The sequence below is a fragment of the Cynocephalus volans genome, chromosome 5, assembly GCF_027409185.1.
Source record: "Cynocephalus volans isolate mCynVol1 chromosome 5, mCynVol1.pri, whole genome shotgun sequence".
Taxonomy (NCBI): Eukaryota; Metazoa; Chordata; class Mammalia; order Dermoptera; family Cynocephalidae; genus Cynocephalus; species Cynocephalus volans.
The window spans coordinates 58,778,086-58,791,666 of NC_084464.1; the positions used below are offsets into that span (position 1 = coordinate 58,778,086).

A 13,581-nucleotide genomic window follows, 5' to 3' on the forward strand; every position below is an offset into this window, starting at 1 on the left:
GGCTATATTGTCAATGAATGCTTATAAAATTAACACCATTGATAAGTTGGCAGGAAACTGAGCTGAGGGAAAGTTGAAGTCTTATCAATTTATTTATCAACTACCAAAATGTTTTTCTATCAGGAGTAAGATAACACTAATTTATAAACAACTTTTTAAGACAAGTTAACTCTAAAAAATATAAACTCGAATCTGGTTAGGAAGAGACACCCTAACAAAATGTAATTGTTTAATAAAAAATGTCTAATGTTCCATAGCCTAGAAAAAATCAAGTTCCATAGAAATAATCCCTAAGGTAGAAATGGTTGAAAAGAATAAAATAAAAATGAGAGTCAAGCTGCTAATATCAGCTCTATGTGCTATTCCCTTAGAGAGCTATGCTCTACCTACGAAAGGGGGTCATTAAACTAGTTCAGAACCTGAACTTCTCTCATTCCCCTCGGGAGCTCTAGCAGGGTGAGGATCTATCTCCAGGGGCACATCCTGGAGCCTCACAGTTGCTGTCCTCATTCCCTGTTATGCAGGCTCTGCCTCACCTACTCAGGCCTTTGCCTTGCAGAGATCATCCCCTGCATTGAATTGTGCAGGAAGACCCAGTTCCTGGGAAGGGAGAAATGACAAGCTAGGCTCTTCCTATGAGGAATGGATATTATGTGAGAGCCACATATGGAATATTAGGATGGTTTCCAATGTTTTTCAGTCTTAGTGGAAAAACATGGTAAATGTTGAATTGAACAGATCCAGGCAACCAGAATCAGCACTAAATGAGAATCCCCTTCCTAAACAAATACACTTACGTTTATTTCATTTCATCAGTCATTTACTGAGAGTTTTCTTATAGGCAGGACTTTGTTTTTAAATTATGTGGAGAAGGCTAGAAATGTAAACAAGATATGATACCTATTCTTAAAAGCTTTATAACTTTGATGAGAAATAAGACAGGTTTAAAATAGCACATGTACTTGTCAGTGCTGTTTCACAAATGTTAACGGCATGAATCATTGTTTTTACTGAAATGTTTCATACGTGGAATCAGCATAATCTAACCCATCCAGGGGTTCAGTTTTTGACCCGTTAATATTTCCATCCTACAAATTTTTACTACTATGCACTCATCATCTATTTTCATTAATCAATTGTTTTCTTCACATATATATAGTTTTCATCATTTCATAGTTAAAATGTGAAATAAAAAGCATTTCAGTTAAGTGGAATCTTAACCCAGTATAGTCTCTTGGAAATATTAAAACAATAAATGTAACTTGGGTTTCCTAAAGCCAGAGCATACAAATGAGGTCATATTAAGACTAATGTAAATTTCACTTGCTTACACTCCCACTTGAATAAGATGGAAACTCTGCGCCCTGCAAACGTTCACCTATGCATTTCTGGGAATCCTTAAAATATCTTTCACTAGTCTCCAATCAGGCCTTTCATGGTCTTCCTCTTGAGCTCCCTGGCTGACACCCGCTGCTGTAAGTTAGAACTGGTGCTGGTGGCCCTTTGACACTGAAGTTTGTGCTGAAGTCTCCAGATGTAATTCTGTGAATTCTCACGGTGCTAGACTTGCCAGATCAAATGTAGAACACTCACTTACATTCGAATTTTAGATAAGCAAAGACTCCAATATTTATTATATACTTATTCCAAAATAAAACTACTTTTTTTTTTACCTGAAATTCAAATTTAACCGGTTGTCCTATATGTTTATGTGTTAAATCTGGCAACCCTACCAGGTGCCCAAGCCATGTTATGCCCTCTGCAGCCTCTCCTGAAATGAAGCCACATGGGTGCTGTGTACTGGTGGTCAAAGAGTCTGTCCTTTCCTCTTCTGGTGGCCCTTTGTTTCCTGAGCCCAAAGCTGTGTTGTTTTTGCTTCATGTAATTTAGGACCGTTCATGGAAACTGCTTTCAATGTCTTTCTGTAGCCATCTCTCTTCAGGGCTTAGATGCAGCCATAGGATGTCAGACTGACAAACGGGTATTTGTCTTGTTTACAACTTCCCCTAAGGGTTTGCCCTATAGACTTCTTCCTTGTTGGCTATAGCCTCCCAGCAAAATTAATTTATGCAAAGAAGGCTACCCACTCTATTAGCTTGTTAGGCACATTCAGTTAGATTATAGCAAAGACTGCCACAAATCTATAATACAAATTGACTGAGATTAAGAGAACTACCTACCTCCAAAGCACATAAAAGTGCTTTCTACTTCGGGAAGCACTTAGAGAATCCCCATAGAAAAAGTGGCTTTGGAGCCTCAACTGTTACAAAATGTATATGATTTTGACAGTGTGAAAAAATTCCAAGCAAAAGAACAGTATGAATGAAAGTGAAAAAACAAGAAAGTTCAGGGTGTTTGCTTTTTGGTTTGTTGCACCATGTGATATAACATGACCTGAAACTATGAGTAGTATTGACAGCCTAGCCAAGGAAAGTTTTCAATGGCTGTGATCAGGAGTTTGTAATTTTTTTGCACCAGGAAATGGAAATCTCTAGTTGGTTAGGGAAAAATATAATTGAGATGTGCATGATCTTATTACATAGGTTAGGCTGTAAGTGTGAAAAATTATAGTGAGAAAAATTAGATTATTACATAAATTAAATAAGTAAGAGATAACGAAGGCCCACAGTAGAAGGCAGTGAGAATAAAAAGGAAAAGAAGTCTAAAAAGGAGACTTTGGTCCTTAACCCTGGTAATCCATTATAATCACCAGAGGAGCTTTTAAAAGTTGCAATGCTTGGGCCACTCCTCTATTAATTAAACCAGAATATTTGCAGATGGGACCCATTCCTCAGTATTTTTAAAGTTCCCCTAATGACTCTTATACTCAGCCAAGACTGAGCACCTTAGAACAGGGCTTCTCACACTTCAGCAGGAATCAGAGTCAGCAGTAAATGTTGTTGTCCCCACAGACTCTCCACCCCCCCGCTACCCCCTCAGAGATTCAGCAGATCAGGAATGAGGGCTGAGAAGTTGCATTTCTAATAACTTTCTAGGTGATGTTGTCACTGCTGTTCCAAGGAGTACACTTTGAGAACTAATGCTGTAGAATGACCAGAATATGATAATTAGTTAGATTATATGTCTTGACTGGTTTGGGGTGGGGAGAAGGAAGAGTTAATCACAGATGACTGAGATTTTGAGTCAATGGCAGAATGCAGACACCATTAAAAGAATTGTAGACATGGGAGAAAATAGCAGATGTTTGGCTTGAATGAGAATATTGAGAGGATATACAATAAAAAGACTATTTTATGGAAAAAAATATACATATGAGAGTAGAAAGGAAAGTGAACCAGTAAGAGGCAGAGAACTCTCAGAGAACTAGAAGGAGAAACATAACATCACAAAAGTCAAGAGAAGAGAAAGTGGTCAAGGCTAGGTGTATTGAGAATATGGTAAAAATACAACCTCCAAGACACTGCCAGACCTAGCATACGCTGAGACCAAGATTCAGTACCTTCTTTACCTGTCCTTAGCAAAGAGAGGTCACGTTCAGAATCATGACCCTGAAGCTAGCTCCGGCTCTTCTGTGCAAAAGGCAGAGGAGTCTATATCCATCACATTGCTTACTAATGAAATAGTAACTACTATGTGGTAAAGAGATTTTCAACTTTGAGGGTTGAAAGAAAGATTTTTTCATCTAATCACAAGTTCACAAGAAAATCATTTTACCAATTCCATAAGTGTTCTGGATAAGGGAAGAGTGTCAATGTCAGTGTTCAAGGAGTTAACCCACTAGCATTTATTAAGAGTTTACAATGAACCGGGTGCTGTCCTTAGTGCCTTATGCCCTTCCTACTCAGAGTGTGGTTCGGGGACCAGCACCAGCAGCCTCACTTGACAGCTTGCTAGAAACGCAGAATCTCACCCACTCCAGACCTATGGAAGCAGAATCTGCATTTTTAACAAGATCCCTAGGTGACAATTAGAGTTTGAGAAGTGCTGTTTTAGATATTATGAATTCATCTGACACACTCAATACTATGAGGTAAGGGCTGTCATGAGGGAACTGACTTACAAAGAGGTTAAAAAATGTGCCCAAAGTCATAGAGTTAATTAGGGTAAAGCTAAGATATAAATCCAGACAATATGGATCCACAAACCCTGATCTAAATTACATAACATATGCCGACTCTCAGGAAGTTCTTAACATTGCCCTGAACGTGCTCACCACTGCGGCTCTTTAACCTCCATCCACAGTGGCTCTTGTTCAGCGCTTCTGAGGTACCATGTCCTCCCAACCATACTCTTGTCTCTCCCATCTAACCCGCCCTTGCTTGCTGGCTCCCTCTCACCCCCCAGATCTCAGCTCAGTCACTTCCTAAGGAAAGTCTTTTCTAATACCCCAAGACTCGGTGTCTTACTCTCACACAGTGTGAATTTTTCACTTATAATAAACATAATCTGTAATTATAAATTTATCTGTGTGATTTTTGTCTTTTTAAAAAAAAATTTGATTCAAACTCCTGGAGGGCAAGGACTGCATCTGTTTTGTTTCTCACTGAGTCTCTAGTGTCCAGCATAGCGCCTGACACACAGCAGCCATGATGGTTACCTAAATTAATGCACAGGTGAATGGATTTTGAATCTAAACTACATGATGAATATCTTACCCACATTAGTATGACCTGCATTAACAATCATAACTAAACATTCTCTCCATGTAGTTAAGAGAACTGGTGAGGTGAGAGAACAGACCTGAACATTCAAAGGGAAGAATGAACTCTTTGAGACTGAACCCTAAACATCCAGTCAAATCTACATGTGCCATGAACACCTGGATGTGCTGCTTTCAGAACCGCCTGGGTCTAGGAGAACCCTTTAAACATTTTTCTGGCTTTCTTGAACCTAGAACCTACTCTCTACCTTCAGCTTTTTAGACAGTGGAAGAAAGTGAGAGGATCCCAGGTGACGCCTGTCCATGATGGGAGAGTAGATGCAGAGGGGAAACATTGACTGTTCCAACACAAATCCTGTAACTAAACACAGTTCATTCATTTTCGAGTGCTGCTCATCAGGCACCTTTCACAGGCCTTGAATTCATCTGCATGATAGAGAATGAGCCTTGATTTCAGTGAATGACATTCCCATAGCAATCCGATCTGGGAAAAATGTGGATAACAATGCCACTTTAAAGGTACACTCCACTGTAATTTTGCATTTTATTCTTTTTCCCCATATATTCTTTCTGTTATGTATGGTTCCTATACCTTGTGTTCTCATATAATATTAATGTAATTGGGCTAAACAGGGCTTAACATTGCTACTGTTGTGTAATAATTGCAAAGGGGCTTGAGAAAAATGCTGATGATTTTTTTTCTTAAAGAGATGGTTAGATTTAATTTCAACATTTTTTGAAAATATTGAATGGAAGTAATCAGTTTTAAGCTTAACCAGGTGACAGGCCCAACTGTAGATGATAGGGGTGAGGGTTTTCAATGTGGAACAGTCCCTCGGTAATTCTCCAGATATTTCTTTGATGTTTCCATGACATACCTAATGATACGGCGAGAGACTCAATTACCCTATTTTCTTATGGTGTTTTTGGTCGGAAACAACACTTCAAACTTAAATCATCAATTAGTAGTATTGAAGTCAACCTTGAATCTTAGATCTAAGCTTCTCAAACTCTAATGTGCATATTAATCACATGGTGAGCTTGTTAAAATGCAGATTCCGGTCTGTGGTGAGACCTGGGTAGTTTTAATTTCTTACAAGCTCCAAGGCGATGCTGATGCTGTGGTCCATGCACTTTGAGGAGCAAGGTCTTAGAAAACAAAATGAAATTAATTTTGTGGCTTTTAATGCGATTTGGCATGCTTTTAAGTCAGAAGCATTGCCTAAATGTTTCAGCAAGCCAGGGCTGTTACAAATGCAACCTTGTCCACCAGCATACTGGCAGAAACAATCCAGAGAAATGAGTCACTCCTCTGATTCCACCCTGAGTGATTTGTTTGACTAAGTTAGGGAAGACCTAAGTTAGGTCGGCTGTCAATCTAGAGCTTTCTTGGGCAAATCTAGAAGCTTAGAATTTTCAGATTTCTTCTTTAAAAATGTTTATATTGAGCATATGTAGAAATGTCTGGATGTATCTTGAATAAGTCTGAGAATATGCTGATCAACTTTAAAAGTGAATTAAAAGCAATGAGGTCTAATCATGGTGTAATAGCCAATGGGCTAAAATGCAAAGTATTCTCCAAGGACAATATATTTTGAAATGCACAACAGAAAGATTACTTCAGTTATAAGAATTTTTAAATTGAAAAACATTTTTTAAAAAAACTCTTAGAGTGAATTATTGTTTAAGGTGTCAGGAGAGGCAAAGGAATATGTTTTCCTGGGGGTGTAGGTGACCTTTGTCCCTTCACACACTTTCAACATGTTGTGTGTATCTCTTTGATTTCTATGTCCCACCCCCACCTCAAGCCTTTGGTTGTCCTGCATCGTTGAAGAAACTATCATCAGATCAGCTGAGGATAAGGAAATGGGATGAAAAATAGAGAGAACCATTTCTGATTCTTTTTGTTTTTTTAACCCTCCCTTAATCCTTAAATTCCAAAAATGGAGAGAAGCTTAGGTACGTCCTTATGAAAATTATTTAATTTGGCTTAAAGTAGCTCTTTGCTGAAGCAAGCCCTCAATATCAAGCAAGTCTTTAGCCTACTTTGGGTGCTCAGAAAAGTTCAATGAGCAAACTTATCTGGATATGGTAGCCTGAAAATATAAGTACAATAATTTAGTTAGGAGACTATGATTAAAGTCTTTAAGCACCATTGTTCATATCTAATCAAGCACATCTACTTTACTCCAGAGAGAAAATATTCTATAATGCACCCTGAAATCTGCTGAAATGATTCTTATCTACTATGAGGTGGAATGTGCAGAAGAATCATAGAACTACACTGGCTGACAAGAATCCTGGCAATCCGCTGGCCTGGCTCTGTCATTTTACAGATGAAGAAGCTGACACCCAAATGGGTGATGAGACCTTTCTAGTGTCACACAACCTTTTTTTAAAGAGCTGAGGTTAGAACTCATGTCTCTTGAGTCTTTTTCATTTTAGAGCACATTGTACTATCACCTGCTGTCTCATCAATTCTTTTCTGCTAATGCCAATTTAAGCCAGAAATACCCAGGCTTGTTTGGCACATAAGCCCCTGGCTCAAAAACATCGGGCCACATAACAAGCCTCTCACTTTTAGCTGATCCTGGAGCATTACCCTAGTTTGTTCTGTGTTAATGGGAAATGATATAAAAGGTGAAATTATGTGTCAAACAGGAATTTACTAAACTGTCCACAGTAGGCAGATGGTAGGAAGTTACACTCCATGGAACTTCCTTAGGAGCCGGTCAGTCTGAGTGAGCAAGGAGACTGGTGTGAAAGATCAGTAATGTTCTTTTAGCATGGATTTGAGATGGCTTAGGAATCATGGCCCTACTTCTTTCTTAGTACAAAGGGCTGTTGTTACATAGAATGATGCACAGTGATAGGACCTGATTGTGGTTAAGATGAGCTTTGGTACCAAGAGGCATGGATTTAAATCCCAGCTCCAGCATGCACTAGCTTGGGGACTTCATGGTAAGTCACTTAACCTCCTGGTCTTCAGTTTCCTTACCTATAAGCTGGGAATAAAAATAATCTCCCTGATTCATAAACTTGTGGAAATTAAGTGACACGATGTGGACCATGTAGGACACAAACTAAACATTCATTAATGTTTTCCCCTATTATGAGATAGAATCAGAAAGGTAAGCATAAACCAATATATCAGAGAATATCCTGATATGTATGTCTTCTAAGGCTCTAGAATGAATTAGGGAAAGAAGTCTATAGAATAACTTTTCTTACAGATCCCCCCAAATAGTGTTCCTCCTCACTTTTGATATTGGCTCAAGTTGCCCTTCCATTGAGACTGGAACTAAATAACTAATGGCAACTTCTTCCAAATCTGGAGGACACACCCAAAATGTAGCCAAAGAAACCCTGTCTTCTGTTAAGAAGGAGGAAAGTCTACCTTGGTCCTATTCTTAAATGTGGTACACTGAAGTGCATACTGACTTCAGTTTAACATCTGTTTAGAGGTGTGGTTATTAATGGAATTTAGCAGGAAGAATAGGCTGCAGGGAAGTAAAATCTGCTTCATTCTTTTCTTGCAATTAAACCAACCTCCAAGGACCACATTTGTCTGCTTCATCCTTACCTTTGTCTTTTACTGTGGCCAAAATATAGAAATGGGAACATATGAGAATAGTTACTTTTACGGAACTAGCCAGATGAAAAAGTAGAGTTATGATGGTCTACCTAAGAAGGAGACAACGATTACCTGTAACCACCTGAGCTCCTTGAATGATAATGAAACATTTCTTGGAGTCCAGAGCAGCCCTTGCTTAAGGATTCTGAATGCTTGTTTCACTTTAATCAAGAGACTGGTTTCAACATTCTGTTAAGTATTTTACTTAAAAATCCAGTCTGGCGACAGTGTATTTGCTTTATATGATATGTGTGTTTTAATAGGTGAAAAAAAAAATGGCCCCCAAATTACTGAACTCAAAAGCATTTTATAGAAATTTGAAGAATATAGAGAATAACTTTAGAATAAAGGCATGCCACAGTGGTTCAAAAAGTGATAAGAATTTTGTGATATCATATTATAAATGCACAAAATAATCAATAAACTAATCAGTGAATGTTCATTGTGAATACTACCTGCGTAGAACTGGACAAGGTTTGAGGTGGAAGAAGTGAGTAGCACAGGGTGAGTACGAGCCATGACCTTCGTGGTTAATCAGGGACATTATGTAAAGATCATAACTAAGGGCACAATTGTAAGGTTCACATTATACAGGTGTAGGGATTTCAGGTTTTGGCATCTTTTCTACATAGCTTTTGAAATTGTGCGCACATTTCATTTCTTCTGTATTCTAAGCTGGCTGCTGTTTTTTTCATACCAGCTTTATTTAAGCCTCTCTGGAACTCCATACAAGGCAACTTTCTGTGTCCCTGCTTGTCTGGATCACCTTGTCAAGATAATCACGTTTATCAGAAATTCTAAACCTTTCTGTGCTCAGGACTGCTTGGGTGTCTTAATGTTATTTGGAAGATGACCTTCTGATTGTCATAACTAAGGTTTTTGACCACTTCTCTCTGTCAATCAGTGTTTATACATCTTCAGATTATCTCCAAGCACTGACCTACTGCTTCTTTCATGTCAAGTCAGTGCCAATTCCTACTCACGTTATCCAGCCACTGCTATTTATTCTGCAGTTTCCTTCCATTCCTGATTGCATGCCCACCAATAACATTTTCCAGCACCAAAATTTTCCACATTGGACAGAGTTGGGAAGAATGGTGCCCCAAGTATGAGAGAGAAGAGTCTAATAAATTATAGGGCTAAAAAATGTACATATAAAATTTTCCCTGAAATGTCCTACATCAGGAGTCCTCTAGCTTTAGTGCTCATAAGCACTATAGACACACACTTTGAGAACCAGTGCCACACATGAATTAAAATCATTTCCAAATAACATGTAACCAAAACAGAAAGCTATCTCACTTTGCACTGTGCCAGGGAGTTCTGATTTTAGGAGCCATGAAAGACCCTTGGAAAGGATTTCAGGAGCCCATGGAGACTCTTTGAAAGGATTCTAAGCATCCGTGGTACTCACTTAGGAAATTGTATCTTATATTGCATGAACATGTGTGAGATTACGTCTGGACCCTTGAGAGGGCCCATTGCTCTCAGATTTCAAAGGGCTCATTTACCCAAACATAACTTAAAGAGCCCCACTGATGCCATGCCGAGATAGTCAAGCCAACACATTAGAGGAAACATAGATATTAGAATGTAGCAGAATGAGCACTTTAGCAAATGGGTAATACTTCTGTTTTTCTAATGATTAATAGAATAATTCTACTGCTACTACATAAACTTTGTAATCAATTATGCCATTCTTTTATGATTATCCACTAACTATGGCCAAGATGTATACCCACCAATGAATCAGTCAAAAAGTTTAGATGGAGCACCTACGATAGGCCTAGCATGGGGTTGGCACAATGGTGTACCCAAAGATTGCAGAGCCCTTGCTTGCAGGTAACTCTGGATGAGGATGCTGACCTCTATTGTTTTTAAGCTCAATGAGGGTAAGAACTTTTGCTTTTCTTGTCCAAAACTCTGTTTCATGTGCCTAGAAGAGCACCTAGTAAATCACAGGAGTACAACAAATGATTATTAAATGAGTGAACTGAATACCTTAGGGATTGTACTGTAAATGTTATAAAGATATTGCCAGATGAACAAAATGTCCACAGTGGCTGATTGGACAAAGCTCTTACAACTACAGAGTACTGCTGCATAAAGGCAATAAGGGACCCAGCTAATAATGCATACTAATGAACTGCAAACTTGACTCAACAGGGAAAACAAGCTGAAGTTTAAATATAACACAGTTTCAAATTTTTCTTTACTCTAGATGTTCGGTGTAGAAAAAAACTCACTTAAAAGACTGTAGGCTAGGATGGTTACCTCTTACTGTATCCTTTTCTTTAGCAAGTAATAATGTTAATGGCAAAGGATTTACAAAACGAAAAGCATGGTGCCCAACCACACATATCCATCATGCTCCCATCAATAAGTGTGAAGCAGGCAAGCTCTTACCTAGATTTAAAGCTGATGAATCATCTGTCTAGTTTCACTAAACCTCAAGGGGCTGCTCAGCTTTGTAAAGCTGATACCCTTTTTGGCCTATGGATCCATTTAAGCAAGAACACCACATTAAAAGGAGGCAGATTATGAGGTTTCCTGAGAAATCTCTAATTTATAAGTGCATTAAATCCTCCTTTAATTCAGGAAAGAGTTTTTTTCTCTCAAAAGTCCTGCAAAAGTTATTTTATTTTTTAAAAATGTATAGATGCTGACTGTATCAAATAAATAAACAGGAATATTAGTGATTTCTTATATTAGACTATCCCATTTATTGGAACTGGAGTTTCTCCTATTTCATTATCTCCACGGAAGCACACACACATCTGCACACACATTAAAAGAAAGAATATTTTTTCTTCTTGGGAAACACCTGTTTCTTGGTTGTACAGCTTCTAAGCATGCACAGGGTCAAGCATACGAATGGTGCAGTGACTCTTTTGGAAGTCACATTTGTCCCTGAAACTTCAGTCACTGGGAGACTGCATGCCTCATTGCCTGCAGCAGCTCAGTCCTGACAGTGTATATAGCATGAGTTTAGAAATCTCATTTGAGCAACAAAATTTGAATTGAGAGCATAAACAGCACAACATATCAAATGCTGAAATAATCATTTATTGTAATTTTTGCTGACTGTAGATTTTTTTTTTTCTTTTGTTATTGGTTTGTTATAATCGTCTTGCTTTGGTTTGGATTTTTTTTTTTTTTTTTTTAATAGGAAAGGAAGATAACAGGACTCTGTAAACTAGTAGTATATCAGTTAGGTACACATCCCTATTTTTATGCATAGAAAATTGCTGCTTCTTTTGCTATGCAAATGCACACACATCATTCCTGGAATCCCTACTACATTCATAACCCACTGCTTTCAGATACACACTCACAGAACACCAAAACACAAATTCCCTACATATCAAAATCAAGCCAGGCTGAAGATGTAAATAGGCGGATATGGCACCAGGTGGATGTGTAATCAGTAATAAGAAATACATTGAGCCCCATAATGAAAAGAAATCCCCCAAACTGTTCAGGATTCCCCCTCCCCCTTCCATTCACTGATTTATTAACCCTGAACAAAGATGTAATTGCAGGGTCTCAGAAACAACTTTTTTTTTTCTTTTTTCTTTTTTAAAAAATTTTTTGGCATTTGTTTGTTTTGTTTGGCCTTGAATTTCTTAATATCTAGTTGTACCATTCATTGCCTGTGTTTTCTTCACTCAGTTGCCCATCTTTTCCCCCCATAAATGAAAGAAGCATCAGCTTCTGAGTCTTAAGGATGAGACCTCTGCATTTTCTTTGCTTGTTTAGGGCAAGAAATGAAGTGCTGCCTCTTTAATTGGCAGAAGCATGCAGAAGGAGCATACCTTTAATTTAGTGTTGGGATACCTCACTTGCACCCTGGCTGTTGTCTTATTGGAGACGGCAGCCTGCCTGAGATCCTCTAGCACTGAAATAATATCATCCAGCACGCATTTCTTATCCTGATTTCTCAACACACACAGATGGGAAAAAGTATAATTATAGCCCTTGTAGTTCACCTTCATTTCCAGCACGGCTCGGTGGGTCTGCAGGATCCCCTCAGCCTGGAGCAAAATATTGTCCCCGGGTGGGGAGAGGAGGATCACCCTGCCATACCTCCCAGGGGTGTGTAAGTCCGAATAGAGCTGGCTTTTGGACTGGTCCAGGGGGAAAAGGCTGCTGGCCAGGCTGCGCTCGATCTTGGCCAGGCTGTGGCTGGGAGCGACCAGGCGCTCCAGGTCGCTCTCGGGCTGGAAGCGGTTGAGCGCGCTGAGGCCGAAGGTGATGGTCAGGACTGCGGGCACGGTGAGGAAAAAGACCGGGTGCCGGCTCACGCACAAGCCCAGCCTGTGGCAGAACGACTGGAGCCCTCTGCGAAGCACCTGCCGCAGCATCCTCCACCAGATCCAGCTTGCAGGCGCTCCCGGCCGTCTTAAAAAGCACATGTGACATGTGTAAGCGCCGGGCTACCCCGCTCTCGCCCAGCCCACCCCTCGGGGCCCGACCCGCTCCCCACCCCCGCCGCGCTCACCCCCCACCACTCCGCCCGGTCTTTCCCCGGCCCCACCTCCATGCGCTCCTACTACTCTTTCAAACACTGCAGCAAGTTGCAGCAAGGCGGGCAAATATCGGCAGCGCGCGCGTGGGGGCGGGCGGCGGGCGCTGCGGGGGCGCCGCGGGGCCCACCCCCTCCCCGGCCTCCCCGCGCCCTGCCCTGGCCGCCTCCCGCGCTGGCTCTCACCGCATGAGCAGCGTTCCCTGGGTCTAGCCCTTCATCTCGGTGCTGCAGTCCCCGGCCTCCCTCGCTGGAGGTGGTTCCGTGCGGAGCGTCCCACAGATGTGGATTTCCTCTCCGTCCTGTGGGGCTCGGCGCCTCACTGGAACCATGTGCCTCGGTGTTGTACGGAGCAGACATGTGCCCCGTAAGGCAGGGGGCGGGGAGGAGGGAGAGCAGAAGGGCGGGAGCAGGTGATGGGGGCGGGGGCAGCTAAGCCTTTCTTCTTTTGAGATGCTGACAGTTATTTTTAGAGTTTTGTTTTCCCTCCTGCCTCCCCCTGGAGTGCATGGAGGAGGAAATGGGTGAAGGTGCTGCTGGCCCCCCGGAGCAGGAGCAATTAGAGCCCGAGGAAGCGGGGGGTGTGGAGGGAGGGAGCCCCTCCAGTTCCCCCGTGCCCTCGAATTCTGCTTTTCGGCCGAAGAAAAGGAGCGGAGAGGATGATGCTGCATTTTTAACAGACCGCAAAGCGTTCGAGGGATTTCCTTGCAACACCTTCTACGATGTCATTCCACAGACTAGTCCGCTGCAGCTGAGGGCTGCCAGAGACCCCAGCTATTTGTGGTGTGTTGGGGCTCTCTG

General features: G+C 40.9%; 1 protein-coding gene across 1 annotated transcript in view; it reads right to left on the reverse strand.

Moving 5' to 3' along the window:
• Positions 1-12,670, reverse strand: part of PTCHD4 (patched domain containing 4) — a 218,435-nt gene extending 205,765 nt beyond the window's left edge. The window contains exon 1 of the mRNA XM_063098452.1: positions 12,245-12,670. Within this exon, the coding sequence (XP_062954522.1) occupies positions 12,245-12,670 (426 nt within the window). The remainder of the gene's footprint in view (positions 1-12,244) is intronic.
• Positions 12,671-13,581: the final 911 nt, after the last annotated feature.